This window comes from Boleophthalmus pectinirostris, unplaced genomic scaffold, assembly GCF_026225935.1.
Source record: "Boleophthalmus pectinirostris isolate CB_2022bp ecotype Guang Dong unplaced genomic scaffold, ASM2622593v1 HiC_scaffold_16, whole genome shotgun sequence".
Taxonomy (NCBI): domain Eukaryota; kingdom Metazoa; phylum Chordata; class Actinopteri; order Gobiiformes; family Gobiidae; genus Boleophthalmus; species Boleophthalmus pectinirostris.
Genome location: NW_026571095.1, coordinates 4,133,733 through 4,153,272, shown reverse-complemented (window position 1 = coordinate 4,153,272; position 19,540 = coordinate 4,133,733). Strand labels below are relative to the sequence as shown.

The following is a 19,540-nucleotide window of genomic DNA, read 5'->3' as shown; positions in this document are numbered from 1 at the left end:
CTTAATGGGGAAAGTGGAAAAAAAAATCCTGGAAGATGCGGTGTAGAGAACTCTTTGTACCAAGCTAAAATTAACCCAGATTATTGACATAAAGTTAAACCCATTCTCATTGACCACCGCCTTATTAACATATGAATGAGAAATCACGTCTGTGCGGTTTGAAACAACAAAGACCAAGAGCCATAGAGAGTGGGCAACATCACCCCTTTGGGGCCAACCGCACCAATGTTTTTACAGTTAAGTTTACAGTGTGAACATAACCGTGATCTGTAAAAACACAATCAAACAAAGTATCAAACCAAATATAGTGTGTTTGATCAATGAAATCCGTGGACAAGCTGAGAATGTGCTAACCTAAACCTAAAGCACAAGAGATGGTCATTAACTGGCTTTTTATGCCTCCTTTTTGGACCGTACCATTGTCTCGTCTGTGGGGGTGCGCGGCGCTAACACATTACAATACACGTGGATGCATAACGCTATTTTGGGCATTGGGATTAACGATTTAAGATTTATACCATACTTATTTATGTGTACCGTCATTATATCATTGTGTTTCGGTATTGTATCCAAACCAGGACTTCTTTGTGCTGGTGCCTTTACAAAAATGGCTTGACCCACACCAGACCACCACGGAAAATGGCGACTGTGAAATAGATGGAAGACGAAAGTAAGAAATTATTCAATGCTGCATTTAAATTGTTCCTTGCCTGCATCTACACCACTCGGAGGTAAGGTTTAGTTGTTTTTTGCTGCTTCATCGGGGTGTACGCGGGTTGTGACGTGAAATAAAGGTTATTAGCTGGGTTTTAGCCTGAGGAATAGGTTTTGGTGTGGAATGGTCTGCAGCTCCTGTAAGCAGCATCCAAAAACACGGGGTGATACACACGCTAATAACGTGTAATAAAGCCGGTACAGACATGCAAAAGAAATCTGGTCTAATGTGCAAATATAGATCTTTGCGGACACCGTGCAACTTTGCTTTGTACTAGCTTGTCCCAAACTACTGAGCTGAAAGTTGTAGAAGCACATATCTTTTTAATTTACAGCCATTTTCACAAGGCGTTCAAAAGATCTGCTTCTTTGTTTATTTGGTCACACTGTGCAATGTTATAAAATACACATGTGTTTTCTATTGGACAGCATCCTCAACATTTGACACTTTTATTGCCCTTCAAAGCCTTTTCAATCCTGTCACCTTGTTCTGATAAAAATGCTATTAATCCTGAAACCATGTGAGAGGTTGGGCTTGTCTGTTTGATATTAACCTCCTCATTATTAATATGAATTTTGGAGTTTTACTGTAAACCAAACGGAATGTAGAATCTATTGTAATAGACCCCATTATATCATATTAGTATCACTTTTTCACCAAACTGTTTTACTAATTTGTATTATTATTATTATTATTATTATTATTATTATTTATTAGGTTTTTATGGGAAATTACTTCTCTGTGAAAAAAATAAATAAAAATCTGTGTTACAGTACCACTCCAAGCCTATGATGGCAGTGTTGAAATGTAGCCATCAATGCCCAACTAAAATCCAAATACAACTTGGGCTCAAGCTAATCAATTAAAGCTTCATTGTATAACTTTTTTGTGGGGGCTGCTCCACTACCTGCTTGTCTGTGTAGCGATGTGATTGTGATCGATTAGCGTTTATTCAATGGAGCTCAACTGTCTCGTTTGCACCAAGGCCGGAAGTACATTTTCCATTATTTTTCACTGTGAACTTTTTGACAAAAATACAAATATTGAGTAACCAATAACCAAGATGTGATTATTTTGTGTTTAAAAACCTACTGAAATTCTACAAATCTGAAATTTATTGTATTATATATGACTTAAGCACATACCACGTACATTAATAGCAAGCATTACCTTACTACCTGGAAAAACATGCCTTCTTACAAGGGGTGTAACGATATCCAAGTCTCACGATACGATATTGTCACGGTATGGACCTCACGGTACGAAATTTATTGCGATATTGTGGAAAAGCTCACGATATGGTGAAGAGGCCCATGATTTGTAATGTAGCAATATCCAAATCTCTCAGTACGATGTTTTCACGATGTACATCTCACGGTTTATTTATTGCGATATTTTGTGGCGGATAACAAAACTGTTAATATGCTACTTTTTCCTCTTAAAATGCCTTGACAAGACTTAATCCAAAGAACTAAGAGTTAAAAGTGCTTAGAAATGTTATTTCTTTATTTAGTTTATACTGTAATGGAGCAAAGGATCACGGTCTGTATAGTTCCCTCTGTCTGTCTTTTTCTAGTGCTGCACCATAACTCTTAATTTAAGCAAAGAGACTTGTAATTCTATATATTCTGTGGGTCCACGATATTATTGTGAGAACTTTGACAATACAATATCACGATATTTCGGTTACTGTTACATCCCTACTTCTTACTGTGCACTGGGTTTCTTCTCCACCCTGTCTGAGGTGGGAGAGGAAGGGTCTCAATATGAAGATAACTTGGTGTAGCCTGGTCAGCATCAAAGTTTGGCACTTCATTGTTAGGTCTGCCTTTTATAAAAGTAATCCCATAATTGATTTTCTTGCAGGTCATGGCAGCAGAAATGTCATGTCTGACAGGTGTTGATGCAGAAGACAAGGATGCTGACCCTGAGATCAATGCTCTCATGCTCATGCAAGAGCCGCTGAGAATGACCTCCTGCACAGATGCCTTCAGCAAGTCTCTGGGCCAGCCAAACAATGTCCTAGATGTTCTCTCCAGTGAAGATATGTTATCCCCTGTTGGTTTGGGGAACGGACCTTCTGTACATCAGCCAACTGAGGCCCATGAGCTCAACAGCTTCTCCAATGACAAGGAGGAGGAAAAGAACATCACACCACTTAAAACGGTGCAAGAAATTGGTGGGATGTGGGATTTTGACATAGACTCTCCTGAAGATTCTTCAGATAACTTTAATAGCCCTAATAATATTTCTTGGGATTCTCAAAAAGAGCTTATGCAATTTTTGTGGGATAGTCATGGAGACTCTCCAGGGGAAGAACCTAAAGAGGAGGTCTCTCCCACTGATATCCCAAAGAGACGGAAACGGAAAATGGACATGGTTGTAATGGTAGACCCATCGGAAGAGCTGTTTCCCTCAGAAGACCAAGAAGATGAAATTCCAGTCATAAAAGTCTGCAAACCAAGGATGTCACCATCAAGGATGTCTCCATCCAGAAATGTTACTAAGTATACCAATGGCACAACAAAGCCCATCAAGCATATTCTTTATAGTACACCAACAAGTAATTCAAAGCAGAACAGTATAAATCATGAGCTCTCGCCATTGAAAAATCGACTCACAGTAAACTCATATTCAGAGAAGTCTCTCGAATACTCTTGCACAAAATGCAAAATTGTTTTTAAGAAACAGCATCTGTTAGATTATCATATGAAGTCGCATACAGAACAGCTGAAGCCTTATGTTTGTAAAGAATGTGGAAAGTCTTTTAAAAAGAGCGGTTTTCTCATCGAGCACATGGCAGTACACAAACCCAAACTTGAGAAGAAAAGTAGCAGCCCTCAGTGGCTTTACTGCCCCCAGTGTTCATTTGGAACCACATGCCCCAATAAATTTGTACATCACGCAAAAACACACCAGAAAGATAAAAGAAAGATAGTGTTAAAATGTGAAAAATGTCCCTTCAAGACTGAAGATGAGTCTGATTTTAGGAAGCATACTCTTATGCAACACAGTGTTCCTACTTCAAAAAAGCATGAAGAGAAACCCTCATTTACTTGTAATATTTGTAGTTCATATAAAACATTTAGCAAACTTGTTTTCACTAAGCATTTACTGCGACGCCACGACCAGTCTCTGGAAGTCTATGAAGCAAAATATGGCTGTCTTACATACACGCAAAAACCTGTACCCACTTCAAAACCTCACTTGAGAAATGCACAGTTTCCATCTAAAATATCTGTTGGAAGTCCAAATTCTACTAAAGTATTGTCGCATGATTCCAGCAACATTTCAGATTTATTAAAAAATGACAAAGTTAGAAGAGGTCCAGCATTGTTTCAAATAGAGTCGAAACTTGACAAATCTATCAATGAACTTTTATCTCGACAAAAGAAAGGACCAACGGCCAATGATCAAAAGAAGGAATCCAATGGCAATACCAGCGACAAAGATCCTTACGAGTTGCCCGAGTCCCCTTTGTCTGAAAATGACCAAGTGCAATCAGAAAGTGATCTTGATCCTAGCTATTCACCAAGGACGAGAATAGTAACAATTATCCAGAACAAAACCTACTCCAAACGCAAAACTGCCACTCCAATTAACAGCACATCCGAAGAAGACTCAGCTCAACCAAAACCTTCAAGTCCCAATGGTATGGAAGAAATGAGGAGGAATTTGAGAAAAGGGACATGTCTCCATTTAGGGATATTGACAACAACCACGTAGACATCTTTAAACGACAAAAGCAAATCATTTACACATACAGTAGAAGAATGTCAATGAGGGGAGCCATACAGGCATCGAAAAAACTATATGAGAAAATCAAAAGTGAGGAACAAGATGATGTTGAAATAAAAGACGAGGACACAGATGAAGATTTGGTGATTGAAAAAGAAACTGTCCAACCTCAAAATTCCACTGAAGAGTTGCCAGAAATGGATCTCAACCGCAAGAACTGTCCATACTGTCCTGCTGTTTTCGAGTCGGGTGTGGGACTGTCCAATCACGTTCGAGGACATCTTCATAGAATCGGACTGAACTACAAGGCTCGTCACAAACTGTCAGCTGAAGAGGTAGCTACCACTGAAGAGAAGCCTTCCATTGGACCCAGATTATCAACGCTAATGAAGAAGAGAGGTATGTTTTTATTATTCTCTTTTGTGTTTTAAGATATATAGCCTCACTTCGATGTTATCCCAATTAGCTCTGTTTTTGAAGGGACAGAGACTGTTTCTACAAATGTGGTGTTAGGCTTTGTCTGCGTTCCAGGCAACTCAAGAGTATTCCAGTTCCAATGAACTTGTATGCAAACAGCATATCCAATTTTAAAACTTGGGTTAAGAAATTATTTGATTCAAATGTCTATTCACTTCATTATGGTATAAAACATCTTTATCCATCCCTGAGTTTGCAAGTTTGAATGGTGTTCCAAGGCATTTTCCCAGTCAGAGGTGGGAAATGTCCCAGTTAGCAGTTGCCTGGAATACACCAATAGATCCCAGTGACTCTCACATTGCACAAACACCACATAAAACCAAGAACAAAACCAGGCCTAGACCAGGACTAGACTAGGACAAGTGTGAACCAATCCTTAGGTCATTGACTGCTGAACTTTCATACTCACTACATACATGTATATGTTCACTGCTCCACATTAGTAATTTGACCCAAAGTGCACTGACAGGACAAGAAAACCACTAATCAGTTGCATATTTATATATAAAAAGTCACTCCATGTTAGGGCTGCATGATATGAGAGAAATATGCCATATTTGATAACTATGTTTTGTATAGCAATAAAGATATTTTTCTGATTTTGAATATACTTAATATAAGATCAGTGTAATTAAAAGAAAATCTTACATGCCTCATTTACTAGTAACTAAACCAAGACAAACCCAAGTCTAAAATAAGACTTTATAAAGAAAATCATGAATACAATCTGCCCTTTTGTCAATTTTCATTAAAAATTGTGCTTTCTGTGAAATGAAGAACCTTGTGTTGTTGCGATATACGTATTTTCTTTTGATATCTGTTATTGCCTCAGCCAAAATTGAGATATTGATATTTTTGCACTATATTGTGCAGCCATACTCCATGTGTTCTCCTTTCTACTGTTATCCATATAAAACTTTTATAATCCCAAAATAATCTGTCAACTAATAAAAATCTTGGTCGACTAAGAAATCATCAACCAACTGGATGACTAAAGGCTAATCTCCTAATCTCTAGTTAGTATAATGACCACACACAAACTGTTTTAACATAAGCCATCCTAATTTTTGAATGAGTGCCTTTTTCCCATCTTTCAGAAGAACTACAGCAGAACACAGACTCTGAGACTGTGAAGATGGTCCACTCCTGTCCGTTGTGTGGGGATTCCTTTGACAACAGGACAGGGCAGGCCAACCACATCCGAGGCCATCTGAAAAAGCTCGGGAAAGGCTTGATATCCAAACACAGATCGCCAATACTTCTACTTCGGGAGCTGATGCGTGACAAGAAGGAGTACCAGAGGGCGCTAGAAATCATAGGAAAAAACAACCACGTCCAGTACAACAAAGCATCGTCCAAGCTGTCGGATTTTCGGACTTTTACACCACGCTACATAGATTCTGTGAAACAGGACTGCCCCGACACCAAACCACTAACACCCAAGTTCTCGTTTGACAATATAGTTTCTGAAAAAGGCCAACTGGACACTCATTCGGATATCAAAAACAACTCTGCTTTGATAGGAATTCTCAAGAAAAGGAAGTGTCAAGAAGACAGTGAGCAATATTTAGGATCAAGATTTGCATCATCACTGCCCCATTCAATAACAGGTGAGTCATAACTTGTGAAATACTATTACACAGCTAAACAGCACATGTATGAGCATGGATGTGGTTGTGGTTGGCTGAAATGTTTGCTCATTAACCCTTTTTATATTGGGCACCAATAAATGTAGAGAAGGTTTCATCGGTGGTCATCTGGACTTTGTTTTTGCAATCAAGACATTTCGGCTCCTGTCTAGAAGCCAGAAGTCATTTTCAGTTGATGATGGACTTAGTTACTCAGAGTAGAATAAATTCCCAGTGCTTCTTCCAGTATCATCAATTGAAAAATGGCTTCTGGATGGGAACTGAAACATCTCAAATGCCAAAACAAAGTGCAGATGACCACTGACTAATCCTTTTCTACATTGAATCACTCCTGGATGAATGAAGGGCTACACTGTCTCATTACCAACAACCATTTTGAGGATTTTTCACCATTCAACTTTTCTTTGAATGGATAATTGCTTAGGCAACAGGAGTATTCATGAGTTTCAGACAAATTACTCTTGATTTTAAGGATTTTGGGACCTTTCCACATTTAAAATAAGTAATATTTTAATTAGAATTGTGCTATCGAGGACCATTGTCATAGCAAATAGCAAATTCTTCAAATCAGGAAGGAATCCTTTGCCTGAAACCCAAGCAAATGTTCATATCAGCAGGTTTCTGCTTCCTGTTGTATGCAACATTTTAAGGACTTTTTTCCCATTCATTTAGTTTTAAATTGTTATTGTGCCATACATTTTGAAATTTAAGTCAATTGGTTGACACTGTTAGAAGAAATCATATTTTTTTTACTATTTGTGCTGTATCCTGATCACAGAGAAAGATGGATTCAAAAGAAAGACTTGCATCCATTGTAATGCATCGTTCCACAGTGGAGTCAGCCTCTCCAACCACCTTCGAGCATGTGCCAGGCGCAAGAAGAATGGCCTACCTGATGGAAATGGTAAGTTATAAAATGTTTCTATTGTTTTTCTTTTTTTTTTTTTTTTTTCAGTATTAGTAGTACCATTACAGTTGTTTTTAATTTTGTATATCCCATTGCTTATAGCCTATAGTTTTTCTCAAAACTTTTTAATGTTAAAATTAAGTATTTGTTGGTAGCTAATGAGGATTGTTTGGTCTTTCAGCACTTGATGGTAAAGTGAGAAGACAACGAATGAGGCCAGGCCCAAAGAAGAAAACCCTACCCCTGCCTCAAACCCCAGAGGAGATGTACCGTCTCACCTGCAGGTAATACTTTCAACCTATAGTATATACAATGTACAAAGTACCTATATTCTTCTGTCACACCCATGTTACTCATTGCCTGCTGCGTTCGCGTTAAGTTGACAACAGCTGTGCTGCTAAAAGTTCACTCTAACAAGCTTCGTTCCCCATTAGTGCCACAAGAGGGTGACAAATATCTACTGCATGAGAACATTTTCCATACATGCATACAAATTATAAACAGCATTACATTACATTGTTACTCCTCTGGAAAACCAGTTATTAAGGTTATTAAGTGCATAATATAATGTAAAAGTGAAAACATTATGTACGAATATGATTATGCACTTTGCCAGATGTTTAGTTCAAATACCAGAAAATATCCGAACACTTGTTCTCAATTACGGACTTTTTCCTTTTGTAAACAGTCTGTCTACATTTAAAACTTGTATTTTATTGGAGTGTCTCCCAAGGATCAGTGCTAGGGATTTTTGACATTTTGAAAGTGCCTGCCTGACAGAACATTTCATGACTATGTTTAGATCTCAGTGTAGTTAGTGATGATGTCATTTCCGGGTCCAACCAGAAACTTCTCAGCTGATTTCTAGCTTTGTTTTTGTTTCTTATTCATCAAACAAGTGACACTTGCCTTTCAAAAGTGTATGTTGAAACACAAATATGTAAATAATGTAGTAATAATTAGCAGTGTTAGCAGCATTTGTCACTGCCAGTCAACGCTGACTCTAGTTTGACCTTGCGTAGTTTCTTAGCTCAACCTCCCTCATACACTTTGCAGTGGTTTAAAACCAACAAGGTAATCTCTTTTTAACATGAGATCTGTTGTCACCAAAAAAAAAGAAAGAAATTGTAAACATGTTCATTGTTGTCAGTCAGATGATTGGCCCGGACGTGACATCACACTTAACTTCTTTCTGACTGTTGTGGAGGTGAACTGTCATAACTCACCTGTGCTTACGGTTCCTGTAGGTTCTGTGACCTGGTGTTCCAGGGCCCTCTGTCAGTACAGGAGGACTGGGTCAAACACTTGCAGAGACACATTATGAACACTAGTGTCCCCCACACCGGCCTGGCCATGATGGAGGTCAGCTCTGTGCCCAAAGAGCCCTACACCAGGAAGTATGAGCAAGATGGCAGCACCAGCGCTCTGTGCTGAGGCTACTGGACCTGTTTGCTTAAGACTGTATGTGTATGTACATTGGATGGTCTTCACTTTTATTAGATTCTGAATTTTGGCCAAAACAAGATCTTGAACTGGACATATGTGACATTTTTTGATAATGCCAATCTGCTCATGTTTTACATGTTTTGGGGGAGGGGAGGGTTCATCTGCAACTGAACGACTGTTTTGTTTTATGCAGTAATGTAGTGTGGATCCATTTTTAACAAGACAACTTTTACCTCAGATTTTCATGGACTGTCCAGCACTCTCCTCTGTATGAATTTCACATTTATAAAGATGTTAGTGAATACAAGCCAAATCATTCTCTGTTGTAGACTGTAATCTGAAAGGAACCCCGCACAATGAGAACAAACTTGTTACATTGACTTTAGTAACTACATTTTAATATAGAATCAACAACTCCTAATACGCACAGACTGCTCTTCATGTCACATATTTAATGTTTTAAATATACCTTTTGGATAAATTAATTTTCAAATGTACTATATCACAAAACATTTGTGTTGTTCTAAATAAAAAACAAAAAACATTTTGGATTTCTTCTGTAAACATTATCTCTCTCTCTCTCTAAAACATTTCTATTTCCATGGAGAATGTTTCAAAGTATGATTTTAACTTATTTCCTTGTAGTCATGCTGATGGCATTCACCTCCAGAAAGTTACATACTGTACCTTTAAAGTGAACAACATGAATTGGGTCTAAAATAAAAGACGTATGATGGAGCGGCTATGACATCATTCCTCAACATTTGTACATAAAGAATATTCACAAACAAAACAGCCAAACCGTGCAGTGAGAAAAGTTTTATTTAAAAAATATATATACAAATTAAGATAATGATTCCACTCTTCTTTAGGTTTCCAGTCATTCAAATGGACTTACACCCTGTAGAAAAAAGAAGAGACGTTGGAATCAAATGATATTAAAATGTTGTACTTAATATGGACAAATGCTATCTAGCCATTGTTTCTATCATAGCAATCTCATATGAAACTGTATTAAATCTAAATATTTCATTGTAAAATAGAAGCTGTGAAAGGTTATGTAACAAATACTGCATCTTCACAACCAACACCAAAACATACAAATGGAATTAAAATACTACCCAATTTGTAACAGGCTGGGTTATACTTTCCAATCTAGTAAATTTTGGAAACTATTATTAAAGTCATCCAATTATCCTGATACTAAAAGTGTGCAGTAACGTGTCCAGAACCACATGCCTCCCTGCTCAGACTGCTGCCCCAGATAACGTGGAAGAAAATGGATGGATAGGTAAAAAAAAAAAAAAAAAAACCTTTATAAAAGACTGAAACTGTGGGGTGAGCTCCTTCATCATTGTGTTGGCTTTATCCAGACACAACCGTCTCTGTCGATCTTTGAACTCCTGACAAAAAAGAAGGGATTTTATTTTTTTCTATATTATGCAAAATTGACTCCTGCAAGCTTTTAGTCATGTTTGAAAGTCATCAAAAACAATGGAATTGTGTTTAGCTTCATTCACACACATGCTTGAGGAATCTTGCGTTATTGGGCCCAGCTGTCTGCATCTCACAAGCTCAAAATGCCAGTTCCACCTTGTGATGTCATTAAATGTCAGTTTTAAAGTGAACAACTATACAACTGCTTTACTCTACAGTGCACTAGAATAACCTAAGTTGTTTAGCTTTTTTGTTCAGTTGAGATTGTAACAAAAAAATTACAGTTTCTCTTGGTGCACCAAGAAGTGAAAAAGTTTGAACCCACAGCAATTTTTTAGCCTTGTTCAGAGTTTTGCAAATCCTGGGCTGAACGTTATTCAAATAATTCTAGTGAAGGTGTATGGAGTTTAAAAATGCACTGGAGCACTTTCTGCATTACCACATGGCAAGGTGAAACAGTGTTTTCTGTTTGAAGAACTCACCCTAAATCCACAGCGATGTGTGTTAACCATTTGTGAAAGAAACCAAACACAAACCCAGGTGTGTTTTTGATGAGGAAACAACATTCTAACATAAATTAAAGATTAGCATAATATAGCCCCTTTAACCTCAGTAACATTTGTATTAAACTGGAGTTAACAGCAGCAGTATTTGGAGCTACCTTTGTGTTATCGATATGTCCTTGTGTGGTGATGTGACTCTGGACAGCGGAGGCAGACGTGGGGACAAAAGCGTTACAGGCTGCACAGTGGAACATTTCCACCTTGGTCATGTGATCGTACTCCTGCAGAGCTGAAACACACAATGTGCATTTTGTCACCTAAAAGTACTGCAATATTAAACGTCTTATATTATCCAATATTGACTCTTGAGAGCTTTAATCCATGTTAGAAAGTTGTTTCCTCCTTTAAAACATACCCAGAGTTGTGTTTACTTTCATTCACATGTTTGAGTAACTCTTTATTATTAGTCTGTTTACATCTCCAAAGCTCGAAATGCTCTGTTCTACCTTGTGATGTCATGAATTGGGAGTTTTCTAGTTAACAGCTACTTTTTACATTTAGTTCAATCGAGATTGTCATTTCCAGGGCTGGAATTATACAAATGATTCTAGTGGAGGTGTATAGGGTTAAAAAATGCAGTATGCACGTGCATTACCTCATGAAGGGGTTGTAAGTCTTTTAAGTAAGTCTTTATTTATATAGTGCTTTTCACAGATATATGTCACAAAGACACTTTACAGAGCATTATTCAACATTATTCATTCACTCTATACCTGGTGATGGTAAACTACTATTGTAGCCACAGCTGCCCTGGGGCAGACTGCCATGCCAATCAGTGCCATAAGTCCCTCTGACCACCACCATCACTCACACACACACACACACACACACCACTTTAATACCAGGCAATGTGGGTGAAGTGTCTTGCCTAAGGACACAACGACAGTGACTGGTGCCCCACTGTGGCACCTGATTTTCGCAGTGGTACTAACCAGGCCCGGCTATGCTTAGCAGTATGGTTGTGTAGTAAACATGTGTGAATGAAACAAAACATAACTCCAGGCATGTTTTTAATGAGGAAACAACATAATAGCATAGATCAGAACAGAGATCTTTTAAAAATTATATGGATAATACAAGCATTTCTGTTAGTTAGTTAAACCATATGATGGCCATTACTAAATTAACTTACCTTGAAGTGCAGTTTCTTCCATTGCACGACTACACTTCCGGCTTTTGTACAGCATCACATCCTGGAGAAACCATTTTAAAATGGTTATTAATTAAAATGTTAATTACAAACTGTTGAAAATGACCTACACAGTAAAATTCATAAGCTGATGTGATTATGCAGTGTAAACGCCTTACTAGAGGATATAATTACTACCACTTACTACTGATTTAACAAAATGGAGGTGTTTTTCATCCAATTTTATAAGTCTAATTATAACTATTGTATAATTTAGAGTGGTTTGGCCCTTGGTAACAGTTTTGGAATTATCTATCTACATATGTTATATCTGCTGCCCATGTCCAACCAGGAAGCAAAAACATTAGTATGAACTTAAAATTAAAAAGAAAATCAGAAATCAGCAGGATTTTAGTGAAGTGTTACCTGGAGGAAGGCTATGGCCATGTCGTCATAGTTGTTGTGTTTCTGGATGAACTCCAGAGTGTCCCAGTGTGTTTTACTGTCCAGGTGCTCCTCCAGTTCCTGCCCATTCGACACCTCCACCTCACAGAGGTCACAGCTGATCAGGTTTCTACCAAAAATATAAAAAAATTAATGAAAGCCCTTCTCCATCTGCATACTAGTAGAAAGACATGATCTTTATTTCACAAAAAACTGTTTAATAATAGAAACATTTCCATTAACTTCTTGTTCAAGACCACAGAATTGATGTCCAACTTCTTCATAGTGGCATTTTTAGTTGAAATGTGACCATTTTTAAGATAAGATAAGATAATCCTTTATTGTCTCCCATGGGAGAAATTTGATTTAACTCTTCGTATATGATCCAATATATGATTTTTTGGAGTAGTTATGTCTGTAACTATGGTTCTTTCTTCTGACTGCCAGAGGCTGAGCTTCCAGCTCTGAATGATCACTCTTGCCTGTGCTTGAGACACTGTGCCTCTGGCCGTCAGAAGTGATTAAACTGAAGTGAAATTTTTTGAGTAGTCAGCATAAGTACTTACTACTACTAGGACAATGGATCACTCAAGCATGCATCAATCAATCTAAACACAACTCTAATCTAATGAAGAGGAAACACTGTTATAACCTGGTTTGAAGCTTATGAAAATACATTTTGCATAATGCATCTGGACATAAACACGAGGATACTGGGCACAAATTCCAACTACGGAAAATTAAACGTATCTTGGCAAAAGTGGCAACCTAATCTTCCCGACTGAAAATGAAACAACACTGTGACATTGAGAGCTTTAGTGTAATAGCACACTTAACACTTACTTATCAGTTAGTAATTCATTTTTGCCAGGGTCCTTCACTTCTGGTCGAGGAGGTGGCAGCAGATCAGGGCCTGTATAAAAAAAGCAAAGTGTTAGTTGAATGACTTTGAGGAAATTTCATTACTCATATTCACCTGAAAACCCAGATGACTCTTTGTAGTCACGTTCTGACGGTAGCTGTTGGGGTGGTTGCTGTTGGGGTAGTTTTTGTGGTGGTGGAATTGGGGGTGGTGGTTGCTGGTGTGGCAGAAGTGGGGGCGGTGATAATCGAACCGTAGTGACAATCTTAGAAAAGAAATAAAGAAAGTCAAGGCAATGTGACAAATCATTTCTTAGGTATTACATAATTAAGTTGATGATTGTTTTTAGCAGCAACTAAAATTGATCTTTATCTGAGAGTTCACATTAAATTAGGATTGGTTAAATCTACCAATATCTCATTCAGAACATGATGAAGACATAAACTAAGTGCAGTGGATGAGAAAAAGTACTAAATCAGAAATAAATTTAAAAAAAATCAATATTAGCAGATCACAGTTAGATATGGCATTCAATGTAATATCTTTGTTACCCCAGATATAACTTTACTAAAAATATCAAGAGATTGTGTTCACACTCCAGAATTAGATAATGTAATGAGGGTGAATTTCAGGTGGAGAGGCCCATTATAAGAGAGATTTCCTTTTTTGAAAAAAATATTCAAATCTACGGTCAACATATTTTGAATCTTATCATTATGTGTTTGTGATTGGCATCATAGACTTGCCTTATTAATTCTTATGTTCTTTCCACTTTCACAACATCTTTGGGGTTGGAAAATTGCAGCACCTTCTGAAACTATAGTGAAAAAGTAATATGATCCTGATAGAGAAGACATTAAACTTTCTGCCAGTTTTTGTTTCATGTGGATAGGCCCAGTAACTGCAAAGATATTAACCAGGATGATAAAATCTGCAATCTGAGTTAAATGGCAAATTCCACAATAGACCAGCGCTCCAACTCCATTATAAATTATGGGGATTCTAGGATGTTATGATGTCGTGAATGCAACTTTATACACTTACCTCTGGTCTGTAGTCTTCCACCCTGTGTTCTGTTGTTCTATTTCCAGAGTTGTATCTGGCTCTCTCCGTAGGTTCAGAGTCTAGTGAAGCTCCTGAACTTAACATGTGCCTCCAAGCACTGGCATCGATGTCCCAGCGGCCACAAGACGTCTGGAGTTCCTCTGGAGGTTCTGGGGATGGGTGGTCATCGGAGTCAGACTTTATGGATTCGTAGGGGTCGTACAAGTGAGACCTGATAAAATATGAATGGGGAAAAACTGCGTAAATTGAATGTAGTTGTTAGAGCCATAATTTAATTTATTAAATAGTTATTTTATATTTTACTATAAATTCATATTTTATTATACCTTAAAAACAATTATTAAAATATTATTCTTAAAATTATAGAAATGTTAAAATGATTTATTTTCAGTCCCAATTTAAGTTACTTCAGTCAATTAAAGTCTTTAGGTTTATAGCGTAAGAGGGTGGGTCCACGTAAGAGGGTGTGTCCTAGGTAGGTAAATTAGGTCAAATAATCAGGTCAAATGGGGAGACAGGTGTGTGGGGACGAGGGCATTGTGGAGGGCGACCGACACGGTCTTTGACTGCACCGCACTGCACTGTACTGCATACGATGAAAATCTGCAAATAAAAGAAATCAAACGAACTACGGACTACGTGAGTTTTTGTACATTTCATGTGAGTCAAGAAGCGGACGCCCTAAGGATGGCTATTTACATATGTTACAGCTCATGTTAAACTAGAAGCCATAACAGTAGTGTTGTCACAATACTTGGTTAATAAACGTAAAGAATTTATTGTCTCCATAAGGAAATTTGTCCTCTGCATTTGACCCATACTTTGTAAATGCTCACATTTGTGTACAGCGCTTTTCCACCTTCAAGACACTCAAAGTGCTTTACATTGAGGAACCACTCACCCATTCACACACACATTCATACACCAGTGTGTACAGACACTGGGAGCGAGGAGGGTTGAGTGCCTTGCACAAGGACACAACCACAGCATTCATTTGTGGGAGCTAGAAGCCAACTTTCAGGTCAGTGGACAAATACTCTACCAACTGAGCTACTTTTGAATCCTTCATTGCTGCTGGGGAAACTTGTCAGGAGCAGTGGGCACTGCAGTGCCATGCCTGAAAACCAATTTCCAGATCTTGACCAAGGCTTGGTCAGAAACTTAGCTGAAGGTTTTTACCTATGGTGCATACTTCGGATTGATGGAGAAAACTGGAGTGTCCAGTGGAAACCAACCCAGACATGGAGAAAATATTATGACCTTAGTCTAATGTTTTTTGATATTTGCTTTGTATCTAGTTTCAATACTAGTTTTGTTCTTCTTTTGACAACCAAAAATTTTCATACTGATGCTTTTTTGTAAGGGGAAGCTCCAGTGTTGCAACACATAGTACAAGAACAGCAAAATTAACACATAATTTTGTAGAGAAATTAGTCAGTTAGAAAATTAGTCAAGTGTGATTTTACCTGGGTTTGTCTGGAGAGCTTCCTTTGTCACTGCTGGTTTTTGTGTCTTTGTCATCTTCACCGACCACTGTGAATGACGATTTCCATTTGTTAACCTCTGGGCCAACTGTAGGCAAACAAGCAATCTTATGGTTACATTTTTAATTTAAACTGTATAGTTGTGATTGAAATAGTTATAACTCACATGTTTTTTTAAGAGCTGATGGTAGTGTCGGAGCTTGAGGTTGATTAGATTTGCCTGCGTCTTTGCTTTGACCGTGTGGTGGCGGTGGTACATTCCTTTTGAAATCTTCTGGTGCCCTGTTTGAAACATCATGCATGAAAAATACATCTTTATAAAATACAAGATAAAGTAAAGACTCTCCAGATGGTGCGGTGATGGTGGCACTGCCCTCATTGCAGTTACTAGTTAGAATACATTTATGATATGAACTGAGTGTGTGCCTTGTTGAGATATTTGTTATAAGTACACTATGTAACTTTTCAGCCACCTGGTTGTGTCCACGGAGCTGTCACTGATGATTTGTCTACAATATTCTACAGTATAGCTTTACACTTCTATATCCACAGAGACAAGCAGGTGATGGAAAGTTGCAGGTCAAATCTGTGGTGAGGCACAGTAAGAATACATGTTTTTCAAGGCCTTTTTTGGACAATAAAAACATGTGCAATTGAATGAATGCAATATATTAGAAATAGGTTTAATGCTATACTGTGTAACATTACTACTCCTTGGCGACAGGAAGGTAGCAGACCCTCCACCAGGAAAGTGGTGCACCTTTACTCATTTTGACACTGGGGGAAATAGAACCCTAACCCTAACCCTGAGTAAAACTTGCAAATAAGGTGCAATAAAATATAAATATGGTATATATTTTAAAATATATATATTAATAGTAGCAATTAAATAATGGGAGGGAAGCTTAAGTGCACTTATTTAGTTTTGACCAATGGAAACTTCAATGCTGTTGAATGAATGAGTTTGTTAATAAGATAGCATGGAGAGCTTAGTCACTTTTGCTATTAACGTGCCCCTTTTGCCCCATTTATTTCACAAACTATTGCATCTGCTAATAGTTCCATGCATTGTAAGTCCACAGAGAAGACCCAGAAAAACTCTAAACATAGCATGAAAGTTAATGTGCAGTGAATTCTTTATTGGTAAGCTAATGTTTTGCTAGCATCCCGTTAGCTTCCGCGTCCTTGTTTGTTTTTTCCTCGTTACCTCCAGCTGTGTCTGGGCTCGAAAGACTTTCTTCTGTTAGCGCCAGGTGGGGCGTTAAAGCGTGGGTTATTTGGCCGGTACATTATTTAAAATATACTCAATGTAGTCGCAATTTTACTGTTCTTCTGTTAACTTCTTCCCTCTAATAGCTGCAACTTAGCTGATTATTATAATGTCCACTAGATGGCAGCATTTAGTGTTATTGTATCTGCAGTCACAGCCGCTCAGCGTCCAGGAAAAAAAACAAAAAACAATTCTTGGATAAAACCAATTTTGACAAATAAAATATAACAAACTTCCTTATTTTTATTATATATGTTTAATTTGTTAGAGAGAGAAATGTGCTCCTTGTGTTAAAGTGTTACTACATTTTGGGAAATAAAATGAAATAAAATATGAATCATGGATATAATAGAGGATTCCTTTTTATCACTCAGTTCTCCTTTTGCTACATGTTTCTATTCGTTTTCTCCAATTCCCTTCACAAACTATCACTTGACTGATGTAAAACTCTAACCTTGGTCATCAAAATGGATTTTTGTAATATTTGTGAGTTCACAAACTCACAAAAATGTGGTTAGTAAAACTATGATTTAAATACAAAACTCATTTGTAACTATGATTTAGATACAAATGAAACTTCAAGTTTCCAAATACCCCAACACTGAGCCGTCTTGTCTAATCCAAGTTTCCAATAAGACTTCTTAAGATTCCACGAAATGAAATATGTAATCTAAAACTGTGATGTCGGGACATGCAGAAGAAGGAATGTCAGTAATCCTTTAATGCTGCTTCTTTCAGAATAGAAACATTTTTATTTACAGTTTTTAAAAGCTATAAGATCTGGTATTTTCTAAAGACAGACACAAAAAACTGTGAGAAAAACTAAACCACATCTGAAGGAGCGGTGCAAGAAACACAAATGTTGAAAAAATTTCATATTGTCAACATAAAGCTTTAGTCACTTGAACACAGCGGGAAGAGGAACCAAAATTTTTACTCAAGTAAAAGTACTTCTTCTTCAAAAAATATTACTCAAGCCGGAGTAAAATTATTCTGAAAAGTCAAATTTCTTTAAAATATTACTCAAGTAAATGTAGTACTAACCAACTCAATGAATACTATTCTCATCATTGCTTGTGTGTTTGTTTCCTGTTTGTGAACTTGCTCATGGGGCTAACCCAGTACATTATTAATAGCTTGAGGTTTATGTTTTTATTGTGTCATAAAATTTGAACTTTGAGTGTAACAGGAGCAGAAAGTATAGCCTATTTTTATACATATGTTTCTATACATGCTTTAGTTAATGAATCACACATGTAATTTTATGAATCCAGATTGTGGCATTGTGGCCTATAAACTATAAATAACTTTTTCACTAAAACCTACTTCACAACATTGTATTCATAAGATTTGACAAGAAAAATGTACTTAGTTGTGTCTACTTGTTAATTCTGATGTTTGTTTTTTTTAATGCAAGATTCAGCTATTTTAATAATTTAAAGGTTTATAAAGTTTCAGTAACAGATTTTACATAAAAGTATAGGTCTTGTGGTCAGTACATAGCTAATTAGCCCTGAGCAAGCTTTCAAACCTTTATTTTTATTAGATTTTTTTCAGACAGTCTATGGGGAAAATGAAGAGGATTTTTACTTCTGGAAACAGTGGTGATCACTTTTGAGCTTCCTTCCATAACTGTTCTAGCGACCATTATGTTAAAAAGGGCCAAAGCTTGTTTAAATGATGCCGTAGTTATGATTAGATAAATAAAAATAGAGAACAATGGAGTTATTTTGTTAATTCAGTGTTTGATCTGTCTGAAAAATATTGTGCGTAAATTGTTTCTGCATTTTGGATTGAATTTTTAATATTGATTTCATAGGTATTTTGATACAGGAATTTTGTTTTAGGAGTCAGTGCTATTTCCTATTATGCTTTATTTCAGATTTTTTTTTTTTTCAACAAAGTGACACTAAACTGATGTAAAACTATTATGAATACTAGTTCACCACATGACATGTACTGTGCCACCAAACCAAATAATAAAGTTTTTTTTTTTAAAACATGAAACCCTCTTAAATGTACTTAAAGTCCATTGGCCTTCCTTATTATTAAAAGCATGTTGTCTTTGGAGGCCTAACAGCTTTTTGAAAATGTATTTATTTTAATATTGAACAAAAAGAACAAAAGTTAAACAAAAAATAAAACCCTCCCACACCTACATCTCTATTCACACTGAGCTAACAGCTTTTAAATGTTCACTATACTGGAATTGTGCTTGTTTTTACAATGAAAAGTTCAAACAAAATACAATAAAAACGTTATTTGGAGACAGTTTATTTTATCTTTTTACACAATGAATTATAAGAAAATCAGTCCTATTCATTTCTAATCCTATCTTACATTAAAACAAGAAG

The 19,540-nt window shown here is 36.9% G+C and overlaps 2 protein-coding genes across 2 annotated transcripts; one reads left to right on the top strand and one right to left on the bottom strand.

Moving 5' to 3' along the window:
* Window positions 1–478: 478 nt before the first annotated feature.
* znf644a (zinc finger protein 644a) lies at window positions 479–9,368 on the top strand. The gene is given in 7 exon segments (XM_055152151.1): window positions 479–731; window positions 2,582–4,376; window positions 4,379–4,852; window positions 6,028–6,540; window positions 7,358–7,483; window positions 7,668–7,770; window positions 8,734–9,368. Coding segments are annotated over 6 exon segments (3,195 nt in total). The 5' UTR covers window positions 479–731; window positions 2,582–2,584; the 3' UTR covers window positions 8,921–9,368.
* Window positions 9,369–9,736: 368 nt separating this feature from the next.
* Window positions 9,737–19,337, bottom strand: LOC110153366 (zinc finger RNA-binding protein 2). Its single transcript, XM_020917245.2, has 11 exons — window positions 17,124–19,337; window positions 16,083–16,198; window positions 15,899–16,004; window positions 14,412–14,643; window positions 13,482–13,632; window positions 13,349–13,418; window positions 12,488–12,635; window positions 12,065–12,125; window positions 11,031–11,161; window positions 10,246–10,335; window positions 9,737–9,833 (listed from the first exon to the last, which is right to left on the bottom strand). The coding sequence occupies exons 1-11, from the start codon at window positions 17,204–17,206 to the stop codon at window positions 9,813–9,815; spliced, it is 1,209 nt and encodes a 402-aa protein (XP_020772904.1). The 5' UTR covers window positions 17,207–19,337; the 3' UTR covers window positions 9,737–9,812.
* Window positions 19,338–19,540: the final 203 nt, after the last annotated feature.